Source organism: Salvelinus fontinalis, chromosome 11 (genome assembly GCF_029448725.1).
Source record: "Salvelinus fontinalis isolate EN_2023a chromosome 11, ASM2944872v1, whole genome shotgun sequence".
NCBI lineage: Eukaryota > Metazoa > Chordata > Actinopteri > Salmoniformes > Salmonidae > Salvelinus > Salvelinus fontinalis.
The window spans coordinates 59,371,239-59,397,711 of NC_074675.1; the positions used below are offsets into that span (position 1 = coordinate 59,371,239).

A 26,473-nucleotide genomic window follows, 5' to 3' on the forward strand; every position below is an offset into this window, starting at 1 on the left:
CAACAAGCCTGACACACACAAGCACACTGGATCAGAAGAAGACCGTTTATTGTAGCAGGTTACTGTTTAAAACATGGATGAGTCTGGAAGGAAATGACCTCATTAGGCAGGGAGGAAGTCCCACCTCTCAGAACACACACTAGGAAGAACACTTTTATAAAGAAACATCAGCTTGTTAATTACACACACACACACACACACACACACACACACACACACACACACACACACACAACCTCCCTCATACACACACACACACACACACACACACACACACACACACACACACACACACACACACACACACACACACACACACACACACACACACACACACACACACACACACACACACACCCTCCCTCATACACACAGAAACACACACACACATATATATATAATCACATGCCTCCTCGTACACACGCTGGAGAAGAACTGGCAGAGACACACTCAGGCCCGGCTTGGCTCCTTGTGGTTCTAGTTTCTACTTCCTCCTCCAGGCTCCCTGTTCATTCAGTGGGGTTGAATCAGAGAGGGTGAAACTGGCTCTGCAGAGGGCTCAACCAGGACGCCACGTCTCAGTAGACAGTTTACTGAGGGGAGGGAGATAGGAGAGTCCCCTGGCTGTGAACTGTGTGGTTTAGAAGTCTCTAGTTCAGTCTTAATAGTTCTGTCAATCTGACTGACTAACTAATCATTGATTAATAGTTTTGTCAGTCTGCCTGACTGATCAATCAGTTATGAGTCATTAGAAGCTCCTCTCATCCAATCACGCGTTCCACCAGAGTTCAGGTAGTGGTGAGCGTCCACCAATCATACCAGCTGGGCGGTTGTTTCCATGGAGACAGCGCTCTTGGCAGCGGTCCACTTCCTGCGGTGCTTCGGCACTCACGTGTCGGATCTTGACCCAGTCACTTCCTGGGGGCGGGGCCTTTGTGGAACAGGTAGATTGGCCTCTGGAATCCTGGGACACACACACAGTTAACACACACACAGTTAACACACACACACAGTTAACACAAGCACACACACACACACACACACAGTTAACACAAGCACGCACACACACACACACACACACAGTTAACACAAGCACACAGTTAACACACACACACACAGTTAACTCAAGCACACACACACACACACACACACACACACACACACACACACACACACACACACACACACACACACACACACACACACACACACACACACACACACACACACACACACAGTTACCTGTATCAGTCAGTAGTCTGTAACAGGTGAAGCCCACAGTAGAGGTCAGGTAACAACAGAAGTTGTCAGGTCTCAGTCTGATATCGCAGTAGTTCCTGTACGTCGTCTCCTAGGAAACACAACACATCATGATGATGTCATACACTGTAGAAGTTCCAAACACCTTTCTGCTCCCTGGTATACCTGGGGTCGGGATACCTGGGGTCGAGATACCTGTGTACCGTGATGGTATGTGTGTGTTCCGTGGTGGAGGTGTGTATTCCGTGATGGTGTGTGTGTACCGTGATGGTGTGTGTGTACCGTGATGGTGTGTGTGTACCGTGATGGTGTGTGTGTGTGTGTTCCGTGATGGTGTGTGTGTACCGTGATGGTGTGTGTGTGTGTGTACCGTGATGTTGTGTGTGTACCGTGATGGTGTGTGTGTTCCGTGATGGTGTGCGTGTTCCGTGATGGTGGTTTGTGTGTTCCGTGATGGTGGTGTGTGTGTTCCGTGATGGTGGTGTGTGTGTTCCGTGATGGTGTGTGTGTTCCGTGATGGTGTGTGTGTTCCGTGATGGTGTGTGTTCCGTGATGGTGTGTGTGTTCCGTGATGGTGTGTGTGTTCCGTGATGGTGTGTGTGTTCCGTGATGGTGTGTGTGTTCCGTGATGGTGTGTGTGTACCGTGATGTTCTTGCTGCGGCAGTAGGAGCTCCAGGGTTGTGGTTCCAGGAGGAGCATGCCGCCTGGTCGGAGGTCTGTATAGATCTGTCTGAACAATCTGACCACGCCCCCATCGCCACCGTGCAGTTGGACCCACTTGGTCACACCCAGACACAGGATGACATCATATCCTGCGGTGACGTCGCCACCATGAGGACATGGTTCTCTGTCCTCCATGTAATCACCCTAGGAAACAGACAAGGTTAGATACACACTGGTAAAACTGTGTGTGTGTGTGTGTGTGTGTGTGTGTGTGTGTGTGTGTGTGTGTGTGTGTGTGTGTGTGTGTGTGTGTGTGTGTGTGTGTGTGTGTGTGTGTGTGTGTGTGTGTGTGTGTGTGTGTGTGTGTGTGTGTGTGTATGTGTGCTTCTGGAAAAAATGAAGGATTGGGGAGGGGAAGCTGTTGCTACATCTGTACCGGGTGGAAACTTCACCCCAAAGCAAGGTAACAGTGCCAACCGAAAGAGTAGGGGTTAGGAAGTAGAGAGTAGAGAGTAGGGGCTAGAGAGTAGAGAGTAGGGGTTAGAGAGTAGGGGCTAGAGAATAGAGAGTAGGGGCTAGAGAGTAGAGAGTAGGGGTTAGAGAGTAGAGAGTAGGGGTTAGAGAGTAGAGAGTAGGGGTTAGAGAGTAGAGAGTAGGGGTTAGAGAGTAGAGAGTAGGGGTTAGAGAGTAGAGAGTAGGGGTTAGAGAGTAGAGAGTAGGGGTTAGAGAGTAGAGAGTAGGGGTTAGAGAGTAGAGAGTAGGGGTTAGAGAGTAGAGAGTAGGGGTTAGAGAGTAGAGAGTAGGGGTTAGAGAGTAGAGAGTAGGGGTTAGAGAGTAGAGAGTAGGGGTTAGAGAGTAGAGAGTAGGGGTTAGAGAGTAGAGAGTAGGGGCTAGAGAGTAGAGAGTAGGGGCTAGAGAGTAGAGAGTAGGGGTTAGAGAGTAGAGAGTAGGGGTTAGAGAGTAGAGAGTAGGGGTTAGAGAGTAGAGAGTAGGGGTTAGAGAGTAGAGAGTAGGGGTTAGAGAGTAGAGAGTAGGGGTTAGAGAGTAGAGAGTAGGGGTTAGAGAGTAGAGAGTAGGGGTTAGAGAGTAGAGAGTAGGGGTTAGAGAGTAGAGAGTAGGGGTTAGAGAGTAGAGAGTAGGGGTTAGAGAGCAGAGAGTAGGGGTTAGAGAGTAGAGAGTAGGGGTTAGAGAGTAGAGAGTAGGGGTTAGAGAGCAGAGAGTAGGGGTTAGAGAGTAGAGAGTAGGGGTTAGAGAGTAGAGAGTAGGGGTTAGAGAGTAGAGAGTAGGGGTTAGAGAGTAGAGAGTAGGGGTTAGAGAGTAGAGAGTAGGGGCTAGAGAGTAGAGAGTAGGGGCTAGAGAGTAGAGAGTAGGGGTTAGAGAGTAGAGAGTAGGGGTTAGAGAGTAGAGAGTAGGGGCTAGAGAGTAGGGGCTAGAGAGTAGAGAGTAGGGGCTAGAGAGTAGGGGCTAGAGAGTAGGGGTTAGGAAGTAGAGAGTAGAGAGTAGGGGTTAGGAAGTAGAGAGTAGAGAGTAGGGGCTAGAGAGTAGGGGTTAGAGAGTAGAGAGTAGGGGCTAGAGAGTAGGGGTTAGAGAGTAGAGAGTAGGGGCTAGAGAGTAGGGGTTAGAGAGTAGGGGCTAGAGAGTAGGGGCTAGAGAGTAGGGGTTAGAGAGTAGAGAGTAGGGGCTAGAGAGTAGGGGCTAGAGAGTAGAGAGTAGGGGCTAGAGAGTAGGGGCTAGAGAGTAGGGGTTAGAGAGTAGAGAGTAGGGGTTAGAGAGTAGGGGTTAGAGAGTAGAGAGTAGGGGCTAGAGAGTAGGGGTTAGGAAGTAGAGAGTAGAGAGTAGGGGTTAGGAAGTAGAGAGTAGAGAGTAGGGGCTAGAGAGTAGGGGTTAGAGAGTAGAGAGTAGGGGCTAGAGAGTAGGGGCTAGAGAGTAGAGAGTAGGGGCTAGAGAGTAGGGGCTAGAGAGTAGGGGTTAGGAAGTAGAGTAGAGAGTAGGGGTTAGGAAGTAGAGAGTAGAGAGTAGGGGCAAGAGAGTAGGGGCTAGAGAGTAGAGAGTAGGGGTTAGAGAGTAGGGGCTAGAGAGTAGGGGTTAGAGAGTAGGGGCTAGAGAGTAGGGGCTAGAGAGTAGAGAGTAGGGGTTAGAGAGTAGAGAGTAGGGGTTAGAGAGTAGGGGCTAGAGAGTAGAGAGTAGGGGCTAGAGAGTAGGGGTTAGGAAGTAGAGAGTAGGGGCTAGAGAGTAGGGGCTAGAGAGTAGAGAGTAGGGGCTAGAGAGTAGGGGCAAGAGAGTAGGGGTTAGGAAGTAGAGAGTAGGGGCTAGAGAGTAGGGGCTAGAGAGTAGGGGTTAGGAAGTAGGGGCTAGAGAGTAGAGAGTAGGGGCTAGAGAGTAGAGAGTAGGGGCTAGAGAGTAGGGGCAAGAGAGTAGGGGTTAGGAAGTAGAGAGTAGGGGCTAGAGAGTAGGGGCTAGAGAGTAGGGGCTAGAGAGTAGGGGCTAGAGAGTAGGGAGTAGAGAGTAGGGGCTAGAGAGTAGAGAGTAGAGAGTAGAGAGTAGGGGCTAGAGAGTAGAGAGTAGGGGTTAGAGAGTAGGGGCTAGAGAGTAGAGAGTAGGGGCTAGAGAGTAGAGAGTAGGGGCTAGAGAGTAGAGAGTAGGGGCTAGAGAGTAGAGAGTAGGGGTTAGAGAGTAGAGAGTAGGGGTTAGAGAGTAGAGAGTAGGGGTTAGAGAGTAGAGAGTAGGGGTTAGAGAGTAGAGAGTAGGGGTTAGAGAGTAGAGAGTAGGGGTTAGAGAGTAGAGAGTAGGGGTTAGAGAGTAGAGAGTAGGGGTTAGAGAGTAGAGAGTAGGGGTTAGAGAGTAGAGAGTAGGGGTTAGAGAGTAGAGAGTAGGGGTTAGAGAGTAGAGAGTAGGGGTTAGAGAGTAGAGAGTAGGGGTTAGAGAGTAGAGAGTAGGGGCTAGAGAGTAGGGGCTAGAGAGTAGGGGCTAGAGAGTAGGGGTTAGGAAGTAGAGAGTAGGGGCTAGAGAGTAGGGGCTAGAGAGTAGGGGCTAGAGAGTAGGGGCTAGAGAGTAGGGGCTAGAGAGTAGGGGCTAGAGAGTAGGGGCTAGAGAGTAGGGGTTAGGAAGTAGAGAGTAGGGGCTAGAGAGTAGGGGCTAGAGAGTAGGGGCTAGAGAGTAGGGGTTAGGAAGTAGGGGCTAGAGAGTAGGGGTTAGGAAGTAGAGAGTAGGGGCTAGAGAGTAGGGGCTAGAGAGTAGGGGCTAGAGAGTAGAGAGTAGGGGCTAGAGAGTAGGGGTTAGAGAGTAGGGGCTAGAGAGTAGGGGTTAGAGAGTAGGGGCTAGAGAGTAGGGGCTAGAGAGTAGAGAGTAGGGGCTAGAGAGTAGAGAGTAGGGGCTAGAGAGTAGAGAGTAGGGGCTAGAGAGTAGGGAGTAGGGGCTAGAGAGTAGAGAGTAGGGGCTAGAGAGTAGAGAGTAGGGGCTAGAGAGTAGAGAGTAGGGGCTAGAGAGTAGGGAGTAGGGGCTAGAGAGTAGAGAGAGGGGTTAGAGAGTAGAGAGTAGGGGCTAGAGAGTAGAGAGTAGGGGTTAGAGAGTAGAGAGTAGGGGCTAGAGAGTAGAGAGTAGGGGCTAGAGAGTAGGGGCTAGAGAGTAGAGAGTAGGGGCTAGAGAGTAGAGAGTAGGGGCTAGAGAGTAGAGAGTAGGGGCTAGAGAGTAGGGGTTAGAGAGTAGGGGCTAGAGAGTAGGGGTTAGAGAGTAGAGAGTAGGGGCTAGAGAGTAGAGAGTAGGGGCTAGAGAGTAGAGAGTAGGGGTTAGAGAGTAGAGAGTAGGGGCTAGAGAGTAGAGAGTAGGGGTTAGAGAGTAGGGGTTAGAGAGTAGAGAGTAGGGGCTAGAGTAGGGGTTAGAGAGTAGGGGTTAGAGAGTAGGGGTTAGAGAGTAGGGGCTAGAGAGTAGGGGCTAGAGAGTAGAGAGTAGGGGCTAGAGAGTAGAGAGTAGGGGTTAGAGAGTAGAGAGTAGGGGTTAGAGAGTAGAGAGTAGGGGTTAGAGAGTAGAGAGTAGGGGTTAGAGAGTAGAGAGTAGGGGTTAGAGAGTAGAGAGTAGGGGTTAGAGAGTAGAGAGTAGGGGTTAGAGAGTAGAGAGTAGGGGTTAGAGAGTAGAGAGTAGGGGTTAGAGAGTAGAGAGTAGGGGTTAGAGAGTAGAGAGTAGGGGTTAGAGAGTAGAGAGTAGGGGTTAGAGAGTAGAGAGTAGGGGTTAGAGAGTAGAGAGTAGGGGTTAGAGAGTAGAGAGTAGGGGCTAGAGAGTAGGGGCTAGAGAGTAGGGGCTAGAGAGTAGGGGTTAGGAAGTAGAGAGTAGGGGCTAGAGAGTAGGGGCTAGAGAGTAGGGCCTAGAGAGTAGGGGCTAGAGAGTAGGGGCTAGAGAGTAGGGGCTAGAGAGTAGGGGCTAGAGAGTAGGGGCTAGAGAGTAGGGGCTAGAGAGTAGGGGCTAGAGAGTAGGGGTTAGGAAGGAGAGAGTAGGGGCTAGAGAGTAGGGGCTAGAGAGTAGGGGCTAGAGAGTAGGGGTTAGGAAGTAGGGGCTAGAGAGTAGGGGTTAGGAAGTAGAGAGTAGGGGCTAGAGAGTAGGGGCTAGAGAGTAGGGGCTAGAGAGTAGAGAGTAGGGGCTAGAGAGTAGGGGTTAGAGAGTAGGGGCTAGAGAGTAGGGGTTAGAGAGTAGGGGCTAGAGAGTAGGGGCTAGAGAGTAGAGAGTAGGGGCTAGAGAGTACAGAGTAGGGGCTAGAGAGTAGAGAGTAGGGGCTAGAGAGTAGGGAGTAGGGGCTAGAGAGTAGAGAGTAGGGGCTAGAGAGTAGAGAGTAGGGGCTAGAGAGTAGAGAGTAGGGGCTAGAGAGTAGGGAGTAGGGGCTAGAGAGTAGAGAGTAGGGGTTAGAGAGTAGAGAGTAGGGGCTAGAGAGTAGAGAGTAGGGGTTAGAGAGTAGAGAGTAGGGGCTAGAGAGTAGAGAGTAGGGGCTAGAGAGTAGGGGCTAGAGAGTAGAGAGTAGGGGCTAGAGAGTAGAGAGTAGGGGCTAGAGAGTAGAGAGTAGGGGCTAGAGAGTAGGGGTTAGAGAGTAGGGGCTAGAGAGTAGGGGTTAGAGAGTAGAGAGTAGGGGCTAGAGAGTAGAGAGTAGGGGTTAGAGAGTAGGGGTTAGAGAGTAGAGAGTAGGGGCTAGAGTAGGGGTTAGAGAGTAGGGGTTAGAGAGTAGGGGCTAGAGAGTAGGGGCTAGAGAGTAGAGAGTAGGGGCTAGAGAGTAGAGAGTAGGGGTTAGAGAGTAGAGAGTAGGGGTTAGAGAGTAGAGAGTAGGGGTTAGAGAGTAGAGAGTAGGGGTTAGAGAGTAGAGAGTAGGGGTTAGAGAGTAGAGAGTAGGGGTTAGAGAGTAGAGAGTAGGGGTTAGAGAGTAGAGAGTAGGGGTTAGAGAGTAGAGAGTAGGGGTTAGAGAGTAGAGAGTAGGGGTTAGAGAGTAGAGAGTAGGGGTTAGAGAGTAGAGAGTAGGGGTTAGAGAGTAGAGAGTAGGGGTTAGAGAGTAGAGAGTAGGGGTTAGAGAGTAGAGAGTAGGGGTTAGAGAGTAGAGAGTAGGGGCTAGAGAGTAGGGGCTAGAGAGTAGGGGCTAGAGAGTAGGGGTTAGGGAGTAGAGAGTAGGGGCTAGAGAGTAGGGGCTAGAGAGTAGGGGCTAGAGAGTAGGGGCTAGAGAGTAGGGGCTAGAGAGTAGGGGCTAGAGAGTAGGGGCTAGAGAGTAGGGGCTAGAGAGTAGGGGTTAGGAAGTAGAGAGTAGGGGCTAGAGAGTAGGGGCTAGAGAGTAGGGGCTAGAGAGTAGGGGTTAGGAAGTAGGGGCTAGAGAGTAGGGGTTAGGAAGTAGAGAGTAGGGGCTAGAGAGTAGGGGCTAGAGAGTAGGGGCTAGAGAGTAGAGAGTAGGGGCTAGAGAGTAGGGGTTAGAGAGTAGGGGCTAGAGAGTAGGGGTTAGAGAGTAGGGGCTAGAGAGTAGGGGCTAGAGAGTAGAGAGTAGGGTCTAGAGAGTACAGAGTAGGGGCTAGAGAGTAGAGAGTAGGGGCTAGAGAGTAGGGAGTAGGGGCTAGAGAGTAGAGAGTAGGGGCTAGAGAGTAGAGAGTAGGGGCTAGAGAGTAGAGAGTAGGGGCTAGAGAGTAGGGAATAGGGGCTAGAGAGTAGAGAGTAGGGGTTAGAGAGTAGAGAGTAGGGGCTAGAGAGTAGAGAGTAGGGGTTAGAGAGTAGAGAGTAGGGGCTAGAGAGTAGAGAATAGGGGCTAGAGAGTAGGGGCTAGAGAGTAGAGAGTAGGGGCTAGAGAGTAGAGAGTAGGGGCTAGAGAGTAGAGAGTAGGGGCTAGAGAGTAGGGGTTAGAGAGTAGGGGCTAGAGAGTAGGGGTTAGAGAGTAGAGAGTAGGGGCTAGAGAGTAGAGAGTAGGGGCTAGAGAGTAGAGAGTAGGGGTTAGAGAGTAGAGAGTAGGGGCTAGAGAGTAGAGAGTAGGGGTTAGAGAGTAGGGGTTAGAGAGTAGAGAGTAGGGGCTAGAGTAGGGGTTAGAGAGTAGGGGTTAGAGAGTAGGGGTTAGAGAGTAGGGGCTAGAGAGTAGGGGCTAGAGAGTAGAGAGTAGGGGCTAGAGAGTAGGGGCTAGAGAGTAGGGGCTAGAGAGTAGAGAGTAGGGGCTAGAGAGTAGGGGTTAGAGAGTAGGGGCTAGAGAGTAGGGGTTAGAGAGTAGGGGCTAGAGAGTAGGGGCTAGAGAGTAGAGAGTAGGGGCTAGAGAGTAGGGGCTAGAGAGTAGAGAGTAGGGGCTAGAGAGTAGGGGTTAGAGAGTAGAGAGTAGGGGCTAGAGTAGGGGCTAGAGAGTAGGGGTTAGAGAGTAGGGGTTAGAGAGTAGGGGCTAGAGAGTAGGGGTTAGAGAGTAGGGGCTAGAGAGTAGGGGCTAGAGAGTAGAGAGTAGGGGGCTAGAGAGTAGAGAGTAGGGGCTAGAGAGTAAAGAGTAGGGGCTAGAGAGTAGAGAGTAGGGGCTAGAGAGTAGGGAGTAGGGGCTAGAGAGTAGGGGTTAGAGAGTAGAGAGTAGCGGTTAGAGAGTAGGGGCTAGAGAGTAGGGGTTAGAGAGTAAGGGTTAGAGAGTAGAGAGTAGGGGCTAGAGAGTAGGGGTTAGAGAGTAGAGAGTAGGGGCTAGAGAGTAGGGGTTAGAGAGTAGAGAGTAGGGGTTAGAGAGTAGGGGTTAGAGAGTAGGGGCTAGAGAGTAGGGGTTAGAGAGTAGAGAGTAGGGGTTAGAGAGTAGAGAGTAGGGGTTAGAGAGTAGGGGTTAGAGAGTAGGGGTTAGAGAGTAGAGAGTAGGGGTTAGAGAGTAGGGGTTAGAGAGTAGGGGTTAGAGAGTAGGGGCTAGAGAGTAGGGGTTAGAGAGTAGGGGTTAGAGAGTAGGGGTTAGAGAGTAGGGGCTAGAGAGTAGAGAGTAGGGGCTAGAGAGTAGAGAGTAGGGGTTAGAGAGTAGAGAGTAGGGGCTAGAGAGTAGAGAGTAGGGGCTAGAGAGTAGAGAGTAGGGGTTAGAGAGTAGGGAGTAGGGGTTAGAGAGTAGGGGTTAGAGAGTAGAGAGTAGGGGTTAGAGAGTAGGGGGTAGGGGTTAGAGAGTAGGGGTTAGAGAGTAGGGGCTAGAGAGTAGAGGTTAGAGAGTAGGGGCTAGAGAGTAGGGAGTCGGGGTTAGAGAGTAGGGAGTAGGGGTTAGAGAGTAGGGGTTAGAGAGTAGGGGCTAGAGAGTAGAGAGTAGGGGCTAGAGAGTAGAGAGTAGGGTTTAGAGAGTAGAGAGTAGGGGCTAGAGAGTAGAGAGTAGGGGCTAGAGAGTAGAGAGTAGGGGTTAGAGAGTAGAGAGTAGGGGTTAGAGAGTAGGGGGTAGGGGTTAGAGAGTAGGGGTTAGAGAGTAGGGGCTAGAGAGTAGAGGTTAGAGAGTAGGGGCTAGAGAGTAGAGAGTAGGGGTTAGAGAGTAGGGGTTAGAGAGTAGGGGCTAGAGAGTAGGGGTTAGGAAGTAGAGAGTAGGGGTTAGAGAGTAGGGGTTAGAGAGTAGGGGCTAGAGAGTAGGGGCTAGAGAGTAGAGGTTAGAGAGTAGGGGCTAGAGAGTAGGGGCTAGAGAGTAGGTGCTAGAGAGTAGAGGTTAGAGAGTAGGGGCTAGAGAGTAGGGAGTAGGGGTTAGAGAGTAGGGGTTAGAGAGTAGGGGTTAGAGAGTAGGGGCTAGAGAGTAGGGGTTAGAGAGTAGGGGGTAGGGGTTAGAGAGTAGGGGTTAGAGTAGGGGTTAGAGAGTAGGGGGTAGGGGTTAGAGAGTAGGGGTTAGAGAGTAGGGGTTAGAGAGTAGGGGCTAGAGAGTAGGGGCTAGAGAGTAGGGGCTAGAGAGTAGAGGTTAGAGAGTAGGGGCTAGAGAGTAGGGAGTAGGGGTTAGAGAGTAGAGAGTAGGGGTTAGAGAGTAGGGGGTAGGGGTTAGAGAGTAGGGGTTAGAGAGTAGGGGCTAGAGAGTAGAGGTTAGAGAGTAGGGGCTAGAGAGTAGAGAGTAGGGGTTAGAGAGTAGGGGTTAGAGAGTAGGGGCTAGAGAGTAGGGGTTAGGAAGTAGAGAGTAGGGGTTAGAGAGTAGGGGTTAGAGAGTAGGGGCTAGAGAGTAGGGGCTAGAGAGTAGAGGTTAGAGAGTAGGGGCTAGAGAGTAGGGGCTAGAGAGTAGGGGCTAGAGAGTAGAGGTTAGAGAGTAGGGGCTAGAGAGTAGGGAGTAGGGGTTAGAGAGTAGGGGTTAGAGAGTAGGGGTTAGAGAGTAGGGGCTAGAGAGTAGGGGTTAGAGAGTAGGGGGTAGGGGTTAGAGAGTAGGGGTTAGAGTAGGGGTTAGAGAGTAGGGGGTAGGGGTTAGAGAGTAGGGGTTAGAGAGTAGGGGTTAGAGAGTAGGGGCTAGAGAGTAGGGGCTAGAGAGTAGAGGTTAGAGAGTAGGGGCTAGAGAGTAGGGAGTAGGGGTTAGAGAGTAGGGGTTAGAGAGTAGGGGTTAGAGAGTAGGGGTTAGAGAGTAGGGGTTAGAGAGTAGGGGCTAGAGAGTAGGGAGTAGGGGTTAGAGAGTAGGGGTTAGAGAGTAGGGGTTAGAGAGTAGGGGCTAGAGAGTAGGGGCTAGAGAGTAGGGAGTAGGGGTTAGAGAGTAGGGAGTAGGGGTTAGAGAGTAGGGAGTAGGAAGTAGAGAGTAGGGGTTAGAGAGTAGGGGCTAGAGAGTAGGGGTTAGGAAGTAGAGAGTAAGGGTTAGAGAGTAGGGGTTAGAGAGTAGGGGTTAGAGAGTAGGGGCTAGAGAGTAGGGGTTAGAGAGTAGGGGTTAGAGAGTAGGGGTTAGAGAGTAGAGAGTAGGGGTTAGAGAGTAGGGGCTAGAGAGTAGGGGTTAGAGAGTAGAGAGTAGGGGCTAGAGAGTAGAGAGTAGGGGCTAGAGAGTAGAGAGTAGGGGTTAGAGAGTAGAGAGTAGGGGCTAGAGAGTAGAGAGTAGGGGTTAGAGAGTAGGGGTTAGAGAGTAGAGAGTAGGGGCTAGAGTAGGGGTTAGAGAGTAGGGGTTAGAGAGTAGGGGTTAGAGAGTAGGGGCTAGAGAGTAGGGGCTAGAGAGTAGAGAGTAGGGGCTAGAGAGTAGGGGCTAGAGAGTAGGGGCTAGAGAGTAGAGAGTAGGGGCTAGAGAGTAGGGGTTAGAGAGTAGGGGCTAGAGAGTAGGGGTTAGAGAGTAGGGGCTAGAGAGTAGGGGCTAGAGAGTAGAGAGTAGGGGCTAGAGAGTAGGGGCTAGAGAGTAGAGAGTAGGGGCTAGAGAGTAGGGGTTAGAGAGTAGAGAGTAGGGGCTAGAGTAGGGGCTAGAGAGTAGGGGTTAGAGAGTAGGGGTTAGAGAGTAGGGGCTAGAGAGTAGGGGTTAGAGAGTAGGGGCTAGAGAGTAGGGGCTAGAGAGTAGAGAGTAGGGGGCTAGAGAGTAGAGAGTAGGGGCTAGAGAGTAAAGAGTAGGGGCTAGAGAGTAGAGAGTAGGGGCTAGAGAGTAGGGAGTAGGGGCTAGAGAGTAGGGGTTAGAGAGTAGAGAGTAGCGGTTAGAGAGTAGGGGCTAGAGAGTAGGGGTTAGAGAGTAAGGGTTAGAGAGTAGAGAGTAGGGGCTAGAGAGTAGGGGTTAGAGAGTAGAGAGTAGGGGCTAGAGAGTAGGGGTTAGAGAGTAGAGAGTAGGGGTTAGAGAGTAGGGGTTAGAGAGTAGGGGCTAGAGAGTAGGGGTTAGAGAGTAGAGAGTAGGGGTTAGAGAGTAGAGAGTAGGGGTTAGAGAGTAGGGGTTAGAGAGTAGGGGTTAGAGAGTAGAGAGTAGGGGTTAGAGAGTAGGGGTTAGAGAGTAGGGGTTAGAGAGTAGGGGCTAGAGAGTAGGGGTTAGAGAGTAGGGGTTAGAGAGTAGGGGTTAGAGAGTAGGGGCTAGAGAGTAGAGAGTAGGGGCTAGAGAGTAGAGAGTAGGGGTTAGAGAGTAGAGAGTAGGGGCTAGAGAGTAGAGAGTAGGGGCTAGAGAGTAGAGAGTAGGGGTTAGAGAGTAGGGAGTAGGGGTTAGAGAGTAGGGGTTAGAGAGTAGAGAGTAGGGGTTAGAGAGTAGGGGGTAGGGGTTAGAGAGTAGGGGTTAGAGAGTAGGGGCTAGAGAGTAGAGGTTAGAGAGTAGGGGCTAGAGAGTAGGGAGTCGGGGTTAGAGAGTAGGGAGTAGGGGTTAGAGAGTAGGGGTTAGAGAGTAGGGGCTAGAGAGTAGAGAGTAGGGGCTAGAGAGTAGAGAGTAGGGTTTAGAGAGTAGAGAGTAGGGGCTAGAGAGTAGAGAGTAGGGGCTAGAGAGTAGAGAGTAGGGGTTAGAGAGTAGAGAGTAGGGGTTAGAGAGTAGGGGGTAGGGGTTAGAGAGTAGGGGTTAGAGAGTAGGGGCTAGAGAGTAGAGGTTAGAGAGTAGGGGCTAGAGAGTAGAGAGTAGGGGTTAGAGAGTAGGGGTTAGAGAGTAGGGGCTAGAGAGTAGGGGTTAGGAAGTAGAGAGTAGGGGTTAGAGAGTAGGGGTTAGAGAGTAGGGGCTAGAGAGTAGGGGCTAGAGAGTAGAGGTTAGAGAGTAGGGGCTAGAGAGTAGGGGCTAGAGAGTAGGTGCTAGAGAGTAGAGGTTAGAGAGTAGGGGCTAGAGAGTAGGGAGTAGGGGTTAGAGAGTAGGGGTTAGAGAGTAGGGGTTAGAGAGTAGGGGCTAGAGAGTAGGGGTTAGAGAGTAGGGGGTAGGGGTTAGAGAGTAGGGGTTAGAGTAGGGGTTAGAGAGTAGGGGGTAGGGGTTAGAGAGTAGGGGTTAGAGAGTAGGGGTTAGAGAGTAGGGGCTAGAGAGTAGGGGCTAGAGAGTAGGGGCTAGAGAGTAGAGGTTAGAGAGTAGGGGCTAGAGAGTAGGGAGTAGGGGTTAGAGAGTAGAGAGTAGGGGTTAGAGAGTAGGGGGTAGGGGTTAGAGAGTAGGGGTTAGAGAGTAGGGGCTAGAGAGTAGAGGTTAGAGAGTAGGGGCTAGAGAGTAGAGAGTAGGGGTTAGAGAGTAGGGGTTAGAGAGTAGGGGCTAGAGAGTAGGGGTTAGGAAGTAGAGAGTAGGGGTTAGAGAGTAGGGGTTAGAGAGTAGGGGCTAGAGAGTAGGGGCTAGAGAGTAGAGGTTAGAGAGTAGGGGCTAGAGAGTAGGGGCTAGAGAGTAGGGGCTAGAGAGTAGAGGTTAGAGAGTAGGGGCTAGAGAGTAGGGAGTAGGGGTTAGAGAGTAGGGGTTAGAGAGTAGGGGTTAGAGAGTAGGGGCTAGAGAGTAGGGGTTAGAGAGTAGGGGGTAGGGGTTAGAGAGTAGGGGTTAGAGTAGGGGTTAGAGAGTAGGGGGTAGGGGTTAGAGAGTAGGGGTTAGAGAGTAGGGGTTAGAGAGTAGGGGCTAGAGAGTAGGGGCTAGAGAGTAGAGGTTAGAGAGTAGGGGCTAGAGAGTAGGGAGTAGGGGTTAGAGAGTAGGGGTTAGAGAGTAGGGGTTAGAGAGTAGGGGTTAGAGAGTAGGGGTTAGAGAGTAGGGGCTAGAGAGTAGGGAGTAGGGGTTAGAGAGTAGGGGTTAGAGAGTAGGGGTTAGAGAGTAGGGGCTAGAGAGTAGGGGCTAGAGAGTAGGGAGTAGGGGTTAGAGAGTAGGGAGTAGGGGTTAGAGAGTAGGGAGTAGGAAGTAGAGAGTAGGGGTTAGAGAGTAGGGGCTAGAGAGTAGGGGTTAGGAAGTAGAGAGTAAGGGTTAGAGAGTAGGGGTTAGAGAGTAGGGGTTAGAGAGTAGGGGCTAGAGAGTAGGGGTTAGAGAGTAGGGGTTAGAGAGTAGGGGTTAGAGAGTAGAGAGTAGGGGTTAGAGAGTAGGGGTTAGAGAGTAGGGGCTAGAGAGTAGAGAGTAGGGGCTAGAGAGTAGGGGTTAGAGAGTAGGGGCTAGAGAGTAGGGGTTAGGAAGTAGAGAGTAGGGGTTAGAGAGTAGGGGTTAGAGAGTAGGGGCTAGAGAGTAGAGAGTAGGGGCTAGAGAGTAGGGGTTAGAGAGTAGGGGCTAGAGAGTAGAGAGTAGGGGCTAGAGAGTAGGGGTTAGAGAGTAGGGGTTAGAGAGTAGAGGTTAGAGAGTAGGGAGTAGGGGCTAGGGAGTAGGGGTTAGAGATATCTCCTCATACCCACATGTAAATACTGAAATTCAACGGCATACACTTACATTTCTGTCTTAATATATTGACTTGAAGTAGAGTTTAATGTAAAGATCATTTACATTTTGAAACGTCCCACATTATTGCAATGTCAGCTTCTTTAAGTCTAACTTCTTTAAGTCTAACTTCTTTAAGTCTAACACGTGGTATTCACAGAATGAAAAACCAACTAGCAAACAAACAAAGTCCTCCCGAATCCCCCCCACGAAGACATGGATAAACACGCCCAGAGAAAATCGGTAAATCTGAAAGATCTATTTGAGCAAATGGGAGAGATGGACATGATTTTGTTGGATGTAGCATCCGATGTCTCCAAGATAAAAACAACTACCGAGCTAAAAGGAAAAAGTTGATGCAGTACAAGAGAGGATGAATGGGGCAGAGGGACGGATTTCCACAGTGGAGGACGCCGTCTCCCGTCTGGAGTAGGGTAATAAGAATCACGAGTAAAAGCTGGACAGATTGTGAAATCGTGTTGAAGAACTTGAGGCGAAATACAGTGAGATCGGTTCATGTGAAAGAGCGGAGTGAGGCTGGCTGGGGACTAATCTTGTGTGTGCAGAAAATGATCGCAGTAGAACTTTTGACGACAGGCACGAATTCTAAATTGAACAAACCCATCGCAGCTTATCCACGCCTGACGAGAATGGGCCCCCGAGGGCGGTTCTCAGACGCTTCCTACGATCTACAGCCCGGGACGAGGTACTTAAAGCAGCGAAAGAAAAGGGTGGCGTTCAGTGAGAAGGCCGCCGGCTGTCTTTTTCCCCCGGACCTGTCCAAGGAACTGGCAATGAAGAGGAAGAAGTTTGCAACGGCGAAGAAACAACGACACGAGAAGAACGTCTGGCTACGCTGGCATTCCCAGCCTGCTCTTTACTTGGGAAGGGAAATCAAATGATTTTCAAGGACAACGTGGAGGCAGAGAGAGATTCTTGCTAGAGCAAGGTGTTTGGCCTAGATAAAGACGACGAGACAAGGTCAAATACAAGTTCAATTTGTAGGCTGTTTACTATACAAATGAAGGTAGCCCGTGTGTTTGGGGGACTCTGGGTAGTCTAGTTTAGTCTTTCGAGTGCCTCACGGACCATAAGTGGAGTGTTGCTAGTTTAATATGATGAGGATGTGCTCACCAAGGGATGTAGGAGGCTGTACCAGATGTTACATTGTACCATTTATCATTTGAAATGGCAAACTTGGCAAAAGCATTGGGGCAAACGGGATGCTGGTGTAACGGCTTTCATACGGCTGATCGACAAAGGACCGCGTGTTGTTCTCTTACATAGTTTATTCTGAAAATACATACACTGTAAAGAAAATTGAATTGAGAGAGAGAGATGAGGGAGGGAAGGTTGGGAGGAGGAGGGGAGGGAGAGAGAGAGGGAAAGCGAGAGAGAGGAAGAAAGGGAGGAGGGGAGAGAGAGCGAGAGGGAAAGAGAGAGAGATGGAAAGAGAGAGAGAGGAAGAAAGGGAGGAGGGGAGAGAGAGAGGGAAAGAGAGAGAGATGAGGGAGGGAAGGTGGGAGGAGGAGGGGAGGGAGAGAGAGAGGAAGAAAGAGAGGAGGGGAGAGAGAGCGAGAGGGAAAGAGAGAGAGGAAGAAAGAGAGGAGGGGAGAGAGAGAGGGAAAGAGAGAGAGAGGAAGAAAGAGAGGAGGGGAGAGAGAGCTAGAGGGAAAGAGAGATAGGAAGAAAGAGGGTAGGGGAGAGAGAGAGGGAGGGAAAGAGAGAGAGATGAGGGAGGGAAGGTGGGAGGAGGAGGGGAGGGAGAGAGAGAGGGAAAGAGAGAGAGAGGAAGAAAGAGAGGAGGGGAGAGAGAGAGGGAAAGAGAGAGAGAGGAAGAAAGGGAGGAGGGGAGAGAGAGCGAGAGAAGGGGAGAGTTTAAGGTCCACTGTGCAACTCTGGGGTTAGAGGTCAGAGGTAACTCACACATTCCACACCAGTGACAAACACCCCCCGAGCTACAAAGGAAAATATTGACATGATCACATCGTACACACACACACACACACACACACACACACACACACACACCTACCAAACAGCAACCACGTCAAAACACACACACAACCTCACAAAACATGTGTGGAGCGCAAAATAGTGTAGCTGCCAGCACAACTGGCAGAATAACAAGAAGGAGTGAGAAAAAGAGAGAGAGAGGCCAGTTGGCAGAGGGAAAGAGGAAGTCTGGACTAGTGGGAGCAGGGTTGGCTAGGTTTCTTTCTAAATGTAATCCGTTAGTTACCAGTTACCTGTCCAAAATTATAAAATCAGTAATGTAACTTTTTTGATTCCCAAAACTCAGTAACAATGTGATTACTTTCAGTGACTTTTGGACTCCTTTCCCCTGAAGAGGCAGAAGACAAAAAGAATCCATCAAATGCATTTGGTGTGTCATCATAGTAGTCTCTGATTGGTGGTCATCATCTGGTGTGTCATCATAGTGGTCTCTGATTGGTGGTCATCATTTGGTGTGTCATCATAGTGGTCTCTGATTGGTGTGTCATCATAGTGGTTTCTGATTGGTGGTCATCATTTGGTGTGTCATCATAGTAGTCTCTGATTGGTGTGTCATCATTTGGTGTGTCGACATAGTGGTCTCTGATTGGTGGTCATCATTTGGTGTGTCATCATAGTGGTCTCTGATTGGTGGTCATCATTTGGTGTGTCATCATAGTGGTCTCTGATTGGTGGTCATAATTTGGTGTGTCATCATAGTGGTCTCTGATTGGTGGTCATCATTTGGTGTGTCATCATAGTGGTCTCTGATTGGTGGTCATCATTTGGTGTGTCATCATAGTAGTCTCTGATTGGTGGTCATAATTTGGTGTGTCATCATAGTGGTCTCTGATTGGTGGTCATCATTTGGTGTGTCATCATAGTAGTCTCTGATTGGTGGTCATAATTTGGTGTGTCATCATAGTGGTCTCTGATTGGTGGTCATCATTTGGTGTGTCATCATAGTGGTCTCTGATTGGTGGTCATCATTTGGTGTGTCATCATAGTAGTCTCTGATTGGTGGTCATCATTTGGTGTGTCATCATAGTAGTCTCTGAATGGTGGTCATCATTTGGTGTGTCATCATAGTAGTCTCTGATTGGTCAGACTCGCTCAGGTGGAACAAACCGGAAGATAATGGTGCAGGAGGGTGATGGCTGCCATTTTACGGGCTCCTAACCAGCTGTACTATTTTGTTTGTTTTTCCACCTTTGTCTGTAACTTATTTAGTACATAATGTTGCTGCTACCGTCTCTTATGACGGAAAAGAGCTTCTGGACATCAGAACAGTGATTACTCACCTCCAACTGGACAAAGAGTTTTTCTTTAATGAGTCCGACGCGAAGGATATACTGCTTCTCCGAGACCAGGCCCAAATCCCGTCATTCACGTGAAGAAAAGACGGAGGTACAGGGGGCGGAGGTCGGGGTGAGGATTCGTCGGCGAGTGGTTATCCTGCCTCTATCATCCGTTCTATTGGCCACCGTGCAATCACTGGAGAATAAACTGGATGATCTACGATCAAGACTAATCTAGCAACGGGACATTAAAAACTGTCATATCTTATGTTTCACTGAGTCGTGGCTGAACAACGACACATAATATAGAGCTGGCTGGGTTTTCCGTGCATCGGCAGGACATGGAAGCTACGTCTGGTAAGACGAGGGGTGGGGGTGTGTGTCTATTTGTCAATAACAGCTGGTATGCGATGTCTAATATTAAAGAAGTCTCGAGGTATTGCTCGCCTGAGGTAGAGTACCTCATGATAAGCTGTAGACCACACTATCTATCAAGAGTGTTTATCTATATCAGTGGTTCCCAAACTTTTTAATGTACCCATTTCAACCTCCACCTGCGTACCCCCTCTAGCACCAGGGTCAGCGCACTCTCAAATGTTGTTTTTTTGCTATCATTGTAAGCCTGCCACACACACACTATACAATACATTTATTAAACAGAAGAATGAGTGTGAGTTTGAAGATACATTTACATTTACATTTACATTTAAGTCATTTAGCAGACGCTCTTATCCAGAGCGACTTACAAGTACATACATTCATACTTTTTTTTTGTACTGGTCCCCGTGGGAATCGAACCCACAACCCTGGCGTTGCAAGCGCCATGCTCTACCAACTGAGCCACACGGGACCACGAAGGTACCACGGTTCATCTGTACAAGCACCACATAGCCGTCATACCGCTCAGGAAGGAGACGCGTTCTGTCTCCTAGAGATGAACGTGCTTTGGTGCGAAAAGTGAAAATCAATCCCAGAACAACAGCAAAGGACCTTGTGAAGATGCTGGAGGAAACAGGTACAAAAGTATCTATATCCACAGTAAAACAAGTCCTATATCGACATAACCTGAAAACCGCCATAAAAATGACAGACTACAGTTTGCAACTGCACATGGGGACAAAGATCATACTTTTTGGAGAAATGTCCTCTGGTCTGATGAAACAAAAATAAAACTGTTTGGCCATAATGACCATCGTTATGTTCGGAGGAAAAAGGGGGAGGCTTGCTAGCCGAAGAACACCATCCCAACCGTGAAGCACGGGGGTGGCAGCATCATGTTGTGGGGGTGCTTTGCTACAGGAGGGACTGGTGCACTTCACAAAATAGATGGCATCAAGAGGTAGGAAAATGATGTGGATATATTGAAGCAACATCTCAAGACATCAGTCAGGAAGTTAAAGCTTGGTCGCAAATGGATCTTCCAAATAGACAATGACCCCAAGCATACTTCCAAAGTTGTGGCAAAATGGCTTAAGGACAACAAAGTCAAGGTATTGGAGTGGCCATCACAAAGCCCTGAGCTCAATCGTATAGAAAATGTGTGGGCAGAACTGAAAAAGTGTGTGAGAGCAAGGAGGCCTACAAACCTGACTCAGTTACACCAGTTCTGTCAGGAGGAATGGGCCAAAATTCACCCAACTTATTGTGGGAAGCTTATGGAAGGCTACCCGAAACGTTTGACCCAAGTTAAACAATTTAAAGGCAATGCTACCAAATACTAATTGAGTGTATGTAAACTTCCGACCCACTGGGAATGTGATGAAATAAATAAAAGCTAAAAAAAATCATTATCTCTACTATTATTCTGACATTTCACATTCTTAAAATAAAGTGGTGATCCTAACTGACCTAAGACAGGAAATTTTTACGAGGATTAAATGTCAGAAATTGTGAAAAACTGAGTTGTAAAAACTAAATGTATTTAGATAAGGTGTACAGTACGTAAACTTGCGACTTCAACTGTATGTGAGAATGCTGTTCATTGACTACAGCTCAGCGTTCAACACCATAGTGCCCACAAAGCTCATCACTAAGCTAAGGACCCTGGGACTAAACAGCTCCCTCTGCAACTAGATCCTGGACTTCATGACGGGCCGCTCCCAGGTGGTAAGATTAGGTAACAACACACACTGATCGTCAACACGGGGACCCCTCAGGGGTGTGTGCTTAGTCCTCTCCTGTACTCTCTATTCAGCCACGACTGCATGGCCAAGCACGACTCTAAAACCATCATTAAGTTTGCCGACAACACAACGGTGGTAGGCCTGATCACCGAGAACGATGAGACAGCCTATAGGGAGGTCAGAGACCTGACTGTGTGGTGCAAGGACAACAACCTCTCCTTCAATGTGAGCAAGACAAAAGAGCTGATTGTGGACTGCAGGAAAAGGAGGACCGAGCACGCCCCATTAACATTAGTGTAGTCGAGCGGGTCGAGAGTTTCAAGTTCCTTGCTGTCACCAACAAACTATCATGGTCCAAACACACCAAGACAGTCGTGAAGAGGGCACGATAACACCTTTTCCCACTAAGGAGACTGAAAAGATTTGGCATGGGTCACCAGATCCTCAAAAGGTTCTACAGCTGCACCATCGAGAGCACCCTGACAGGTTGTGTCACCGCCTGGTATGGCAACTGCTCGGCATCTGACCGTAAGGCGCTACAGAGGGTAGTGTGTACGGCCCAGTACATCACTGGGGCCAAGCTTCCTGCCATACAGGACCTCTATACCAGGCGGTGTCAGAAGAAGGCCCAAAAATTGTCAAAGACTCCAGTCACCCACGTCATAGACTGTTCTCTCTGCTACCCCACGGCAAGCGGTACCGGAGCGCCAAGTCCAGGTCCACCAGCTTCTACCCCCAAGCCATAAGACTGCTGAACCCCCTACTCACTGTTTATTATGTATGTATAGTCACTTTACAGGGAATCGCTCCAGCTGTCTCCAGCAAAACACACACACTAACAGGTGTACAAGCACTCACACACAGGCCGGCAATCACAGCCGCAGCCCAGTGCAGTCGATCACAGCCGCAGCCCAGTGCAGTCGATCACAGCCGCAGCCCAGTGCAGGCTTCAGACAAAGTAGGCCTCTTTCTGTCTTCCACACAACAAACAGACGTAACCACAAGGTGATGCAGACCTAATTCCTTCTAGCAGAATCACAGTTTGAATCTGTGGTAAACTGCTTCAGAAAACGCAAGTCCTTACAGAGACAGAAGTGTGTGTGTTGCAGGGAGTGATGGTTGTTGGCCTGTGTCAACACATCTCTCTCAGCAGCTCAACTCTAGGTCACACTTCTATTTAAATTGCCCGAGAGAGAAAGATCGCCTGGAAACCCGACTTTGAATTGCATAGAATTCTACATTTCGCAGAAATGACAGTTTGAACCAGGCCAGTTTCCTGTCACGACCTTCACAAGCCAGAATGTTGAATAAATGTATATTTCAACTAACATAACCGGTTGTTCGTGTAGTTGGTCTTTTTGCAGGTAGGAATGTGAGAAAATATATCCACAGGATAATTACAACAACTGTTCAAAGCGCTGGTAGTGCCTCAAGATGTGTATCACCTGAAGTACCTGAACAAGACACCTGAACAAGACACCTGAACAAGACACCTGAACTAGACACCTGAACTAGACACCTGAACAAGACACCTGAACTAGACACCTGAACAAGACACCTGAACAAGACACCTGAACTAGACACCTGAACTAGACACCTGAACTAGACACCTAAACAAGACACCTGAACAAGACACCTGAACAAGACACCTGAATAAGACACCTGAACAAGACACCTAAACAAGACACCTAAACAAGACACCTGAACAAGACACCTGAACAAGACACCTGAACAAGACACCTGAACTAGACACCTGAACAAGACACCTGAACAAGACACGTGAACAAGACACCTGAACAAGACACCTGAACAAGACACCTAAACAAGACACATGAACAAGACACCTGAACAAGACACCTGAACAAGACACGTGAACACTAGCCCAGCTGGTGTTCACATGGTTCTGCTTCAGGTGACAGAAATCTGAAGGCACAACCAGCGCTTTCAAAAAGACCAACCACACAGACAACCGGTAAAGTTAATATATTATTTTATTCAGCATTCTGGCTCATTTCTGCCTAACATGGAATAAAATACAATTCAACATCAGGTTTCCAGCACAGACAGAGGCAGACAGAGAGGCCATCTTGTCCTATAAGATGGAGGCTAGTAGCTTACAGCAGAAACACAGAAAACTCAGACTACTTATACATGTTATAACAGCTCATAGAGGCTGGATATACATGTTATAACAGCTCAAATACCACCTGTTCAGTCTGGCTTTCCCCTCAGCTTAGCTCAGCCCTCTTACTCACCTCTAGCTATGTACTTTACATTTAAATTCTATTGTTTAATTCTCTTTCTGCGGTACAGGTTTTTAGAAAGTTGCATTAAATCCCATATATTATTATCAGCTCATGAAGTCCACCTATGACCTATACCATATCAACACACACACACACACACACACACACACACACACACACACACACACACACACACACACACACACACACACACACACACACACACACACACACACACACACACACACACACACACACACACACTCTCTTACCGTTATGAAGGAGACGTTGTTGGGGAATGTTCCAGGTGTTCCGTGGGCCAGGGGGGAGGGGGGGAAGAGGGGGGGAGCAGCGATGGGACCCCGACACACCCTGAAGGAGAGGGGGAACGGAGGGAGAGGGCGACCTACACCCCGGGGGCCACTCGAGGGCGACAGCAACGACAGGGTTCTCTTCAGTTCCTCTAGAGCGCTACACTCCTCGTTCTGACCCTCCTCCTCCTCCTCCATCTTCTTCTCAGCCGTACCGGACGCCATCTTAGTTCCGCTCTGTGTTCTTCCTTCACTCTGCTCAGCGGTCTCCGCTTTCTGTTTACTCTCTCCCCCTCTCTCCCCCATCCCCTCCTCCCTACCCCTGGCGTCCTGTGTGAGTCGTTCGGACAGGAAGTGGCGAATGTTCTGCCTAGCGGCGTGCACCAGCCGCCCGTCTACATCAATACCCAGGATGTGGGTCGGGTTAAAGTGGCGTGCGATGGCCAGGGTCAGGTGACCGGTGCTGCAGCCAATGTCCAGCACCGTCTTCCCTCTGAACCAATCGGGTCGAAGCAGGCCCAGACGAGGGTCCTCAAACCGCCCCACCTGCCCATCACGGTAACCGTAGTAACCGTGGTAGCCGTAATAACGGCTGTAGTTGCCGTGCTGGAACCTGTTTTTCTTCTTCTGGGGTTTCTGGTGGAAGGAGCTCTGGGCCTGCTGCTGACCTACCACCACTGACCCTGACCTCTGACCTCTGAGGCCTGACCCTGGCACCAGGGGGGTGTGGAAGGTGTTGGGTGGGGCAGTGGTGAGGGCGGGAGTCGGAGTAACCGACGAATGGTCAGACCTCGTTGAGGTGGTACGCCGCCGTTTACGCTGCCGATGGCCTCCGTCGCCTTGGGGACGGGGTTTAGAGGTGGAGCCAAGTGGCGGGTGGGTGTGTCTCCGGGGCAGAATGGGCGGAACTACCTCATCCCGACAGTTGATGGTGGTGTTGAGTTCGTAGGGCAGAGGAGACTGTGGTACTACGCTTCCAGAGAGGCCCTCTTTGGGAACCTCCGGTACTGCAGCTAGCTCACCAGTAACACTGACGCTAACGCTAGCAGGGAACAGAGCTAACATCTCACCTCCTGTCCCTGAATCACCCCCAGCTTCTACCTTTGACCCTTCAGCCTGTATGGGGGGTTCAGGCTGCGCCCCCCCTCCTCCTCCTCCTCCTCCGTGGTGACGGTTGCGGTGTCTCTTCCTGTTTTTCATGGGGGAGACCAGCACCCCTCCCCCCTCCTCTCCTCCCCCACTCTTCAGGTTCAGGGGGTCTGTGATGTCACGCGGTACCAGGATCTCTACAGGGTCTCTGGCCCGGGCCGGTAGGGGTGAGGACTTGGGCGTCTCGGCATTCAGCGCGCGGCTCACCTCCTCATCCAATAAAGAATTGAGGTTCAGCGGGTCGAAAATGTTCCCGCCCAACAGGAAGTTGGAGGGAAGGACAGGGTCTGATTGAATGTCACTGTTGGCGCGGCGACGACGCTTCCCGAAGCCCGGGTGCTTGAAGCTGCCGCCCAGGGAGTAGCGCCGCTTCCCCATTCGCTGCTGCTGTCCTGGAGGGAAGACCTGGGGGTTGTTGTGGGGGGGCTGGAGGCCGTTTTTGGTCTTTAGGGGCTGTGTACTTCTTGTTTTGGGGCCGTGGGGATGTGGCTGTTCCGTTAGAACCATACTTCCGGTGAAACCGGTTGGTCCCAGACAGGGAGGGTGAGGGGACATCATTACCCCACCCACCCTGTCCACTCCCCCCTCCCTCCCTCCTCCTCCTGACGCAGGGCCTTCTGGGACAGCAGCGTCGCCCCGCCCATCACGCGGTAGAACAGTCTCTTTGTCCAATGACATCCTGATCATCTTTTTCCTGTGGGAGACACTGCAGGCGCCTCGGCCAATGGCATCGATCTACAGACAGGAAGTGGGAGGAGTTAAGGGTCATTTACACACCAGATTTTAAAAAACAGCTGATCTCAAATGACACTCTGTTCCCTTTTTGTGCACTACTTTTGAACTGAGTCAAGCTGCCACACGTAGGGCTCTAGTCAGAAGTAGTGCACTATTTACAAGATAACAGGGAGCCAGCCATATGAAACACTTCCCTCCAAACCTGTTACTTTTGTATAATTCTCTCTTTCTGACTGTCAGTCTCTCCTCACGCTGCTCTCACGCCTAGACAGAGACAAGGTGCACAGCCAAACTATCTAACAGGCCAAGCTCTGTGAGCGGTGTGAGAGTTCTCCAACCCCACACTCCCCCTCTACGTGCCGTGCGTGGCTCCGCCTCCCGCGTATTGAAATAGAACAGCTAATCTGCATAAACACGTCCTCGGATTCAGTCGTCACTCATTCTCATGAATAATTCAGCAGAAGCGCGAGCTGCGTGGAAAACCGCGCAACCACGCACAATGAGTGACAGCCGAACGGCCAGGCCCCCCTCACACACACATACACACACACTGCCTTCCCCGACCGAAGCTGCTCTCTCTCCCCGCCTTCTCTCTCCACGGCGGCTCCCTCCCCCGAGACACTGAACGCTTTAAAAAAGACAACAAAAATACACCCATCAACTGACTTAGCGAGAGGTTTCCTAACGTTCTCCTACTGCGAGTAAACCTGACCTCATGCACTTCCTACTAAAGTACACAATCAGATCGAAATCATAACACCTACATGAAAGACCCCTTCCGAAGAAAAAAAAATCGTTTGCGTCAGACCATTACATTTTTGTCGTCCTGTCTGATCAGTTATCTGTGTGTGTGTATGTATGTATGTATGTATGTATGTAAGCTACTGAGTTCTCTCTCGCTCTCTAAACTCTGAAACGTTTCTACAACTGCTTGAGCTTAGCTATTTATCGCTGAGTTTCAGCGGAGCCACGCTCTTTATATGCCCCTGCAAACACACACGCCATGGGCGACATACTATCCGACCAATAGCTGTTCTCTCTGGGGCCCGACCTCCTCAAAGTGACCAATGGAATCTTAGCATCGGCTTGGAAATATGATTATGTCCCGCCTTCTTAGGAGAGGTATCCCCGCCTCTGCCTGTCAGAATTGTCAACTCATCGATTTTGGCGTGTCATTTAGCCCAATAAACGTTTAAATTATGTTAATCAACGCTATATTTGATACAGACACCGACTGAACCACTCAGATCCGTGTTAGTTCAGTCTGTGCGTGTCGAGGAAGTTGTTTGTTAGCGACAGAACAGGGATCTGAAACGGACACCCCAGCCCATGTCAACAAGAAGGCAGTTAGCGAAAGCTATATTTTACTGCAGATCGTTTATGAATACCCCCACCAGTTAAACTAGTCAATAGTATGAAAGAGAGCATATTTGGTAACGATAGACAACAAAGATGTGTCTTATATTAAGCGGTTCCCCTCCCCCACCCACCCCTCCTCCCGCATCTTGCCCATGTGTAAGGAACACGGCTTATGGGTAATGTATTTTTTCAATACCTGCCAGAACACACGACAAAACAGTGAACGTTTTGCACACAACGGGTTGAAAAGTTGCCTAACTCGGGAAAACGTAGTCTTTACTGAACCCATCCAGTCACCATAATCCCACATGAAACTAGGTCAACTACAAAGCATAGCAACATCCACAGAGTGGGCACTGCCCACGAAACTGGCCAAACTACAAAGCTTAGCAACATCCACAGAGTGGGCACTGCCCACGGAACTGGCCAAACTACAAAGCATAGCAACATCCACGGAATGGGCACTGCCCACAAAACTGGCCAAACTACAAAGCATAGCAACGTCCACATAGTGGGCACTGCCCACGGAACTGGCCAAACTACAAAGCATAGCAACGTCCACATAGTGGGCACTGCCCACGAAACTGGCCAAACTACACAGCATAGCAACGTCCACAGAGTGGGCACTGCCCATGACAACGTCCACAGAGTGGGCACTGCCCATGACAACGT

At 50.0% G+C, this 26,473-nt stretch overlaps 1 protein-coding gene and 1 non-coding gene across 2 annotated transcripts; both read right to left on the bottom strand.

The window, feature by feature from the left end:
* Positions 1 to 31: 31 nt before the first annotated feature.
* mepceb (methylphosphate capping enzyme b) lies at positions 32 to 25,407 on the bottom strand. The gene is made up of 5 exons (XM_055939156.1): positions 25,207 to 25,407; positions 22,520 to 24,442; positions 1,904 to 2,128; positions 1,243 to 1,351; positions 32 to 964 (listed from the first exon to the last, which is right to left on the bottom strand). The coding sequence occupies exons 2-5, from the start codon at positions 24,392 to 24,394 to the stop codon at positions 912 to 914; spliced, it is 2,262 nt and encodes a 753-aa protein (XP_055795131.1). The 5' UTR covers positions 24,395 to 24,442; positions 25,207 to 25,407; the 3' UTR covers positions 32 to 911.
* On the bottom strand, positions 18,656 to 18,730 carry trnaa-ugc (transfer RNA alanine (anticodon UGC)). Its single transcript has one exon. It is a non-coding gene; the product is annotated as a tRNA-Ala (tRNA).
* Positions 25,408 to 26,473: the final 1,066 nt, after the last annotated feature.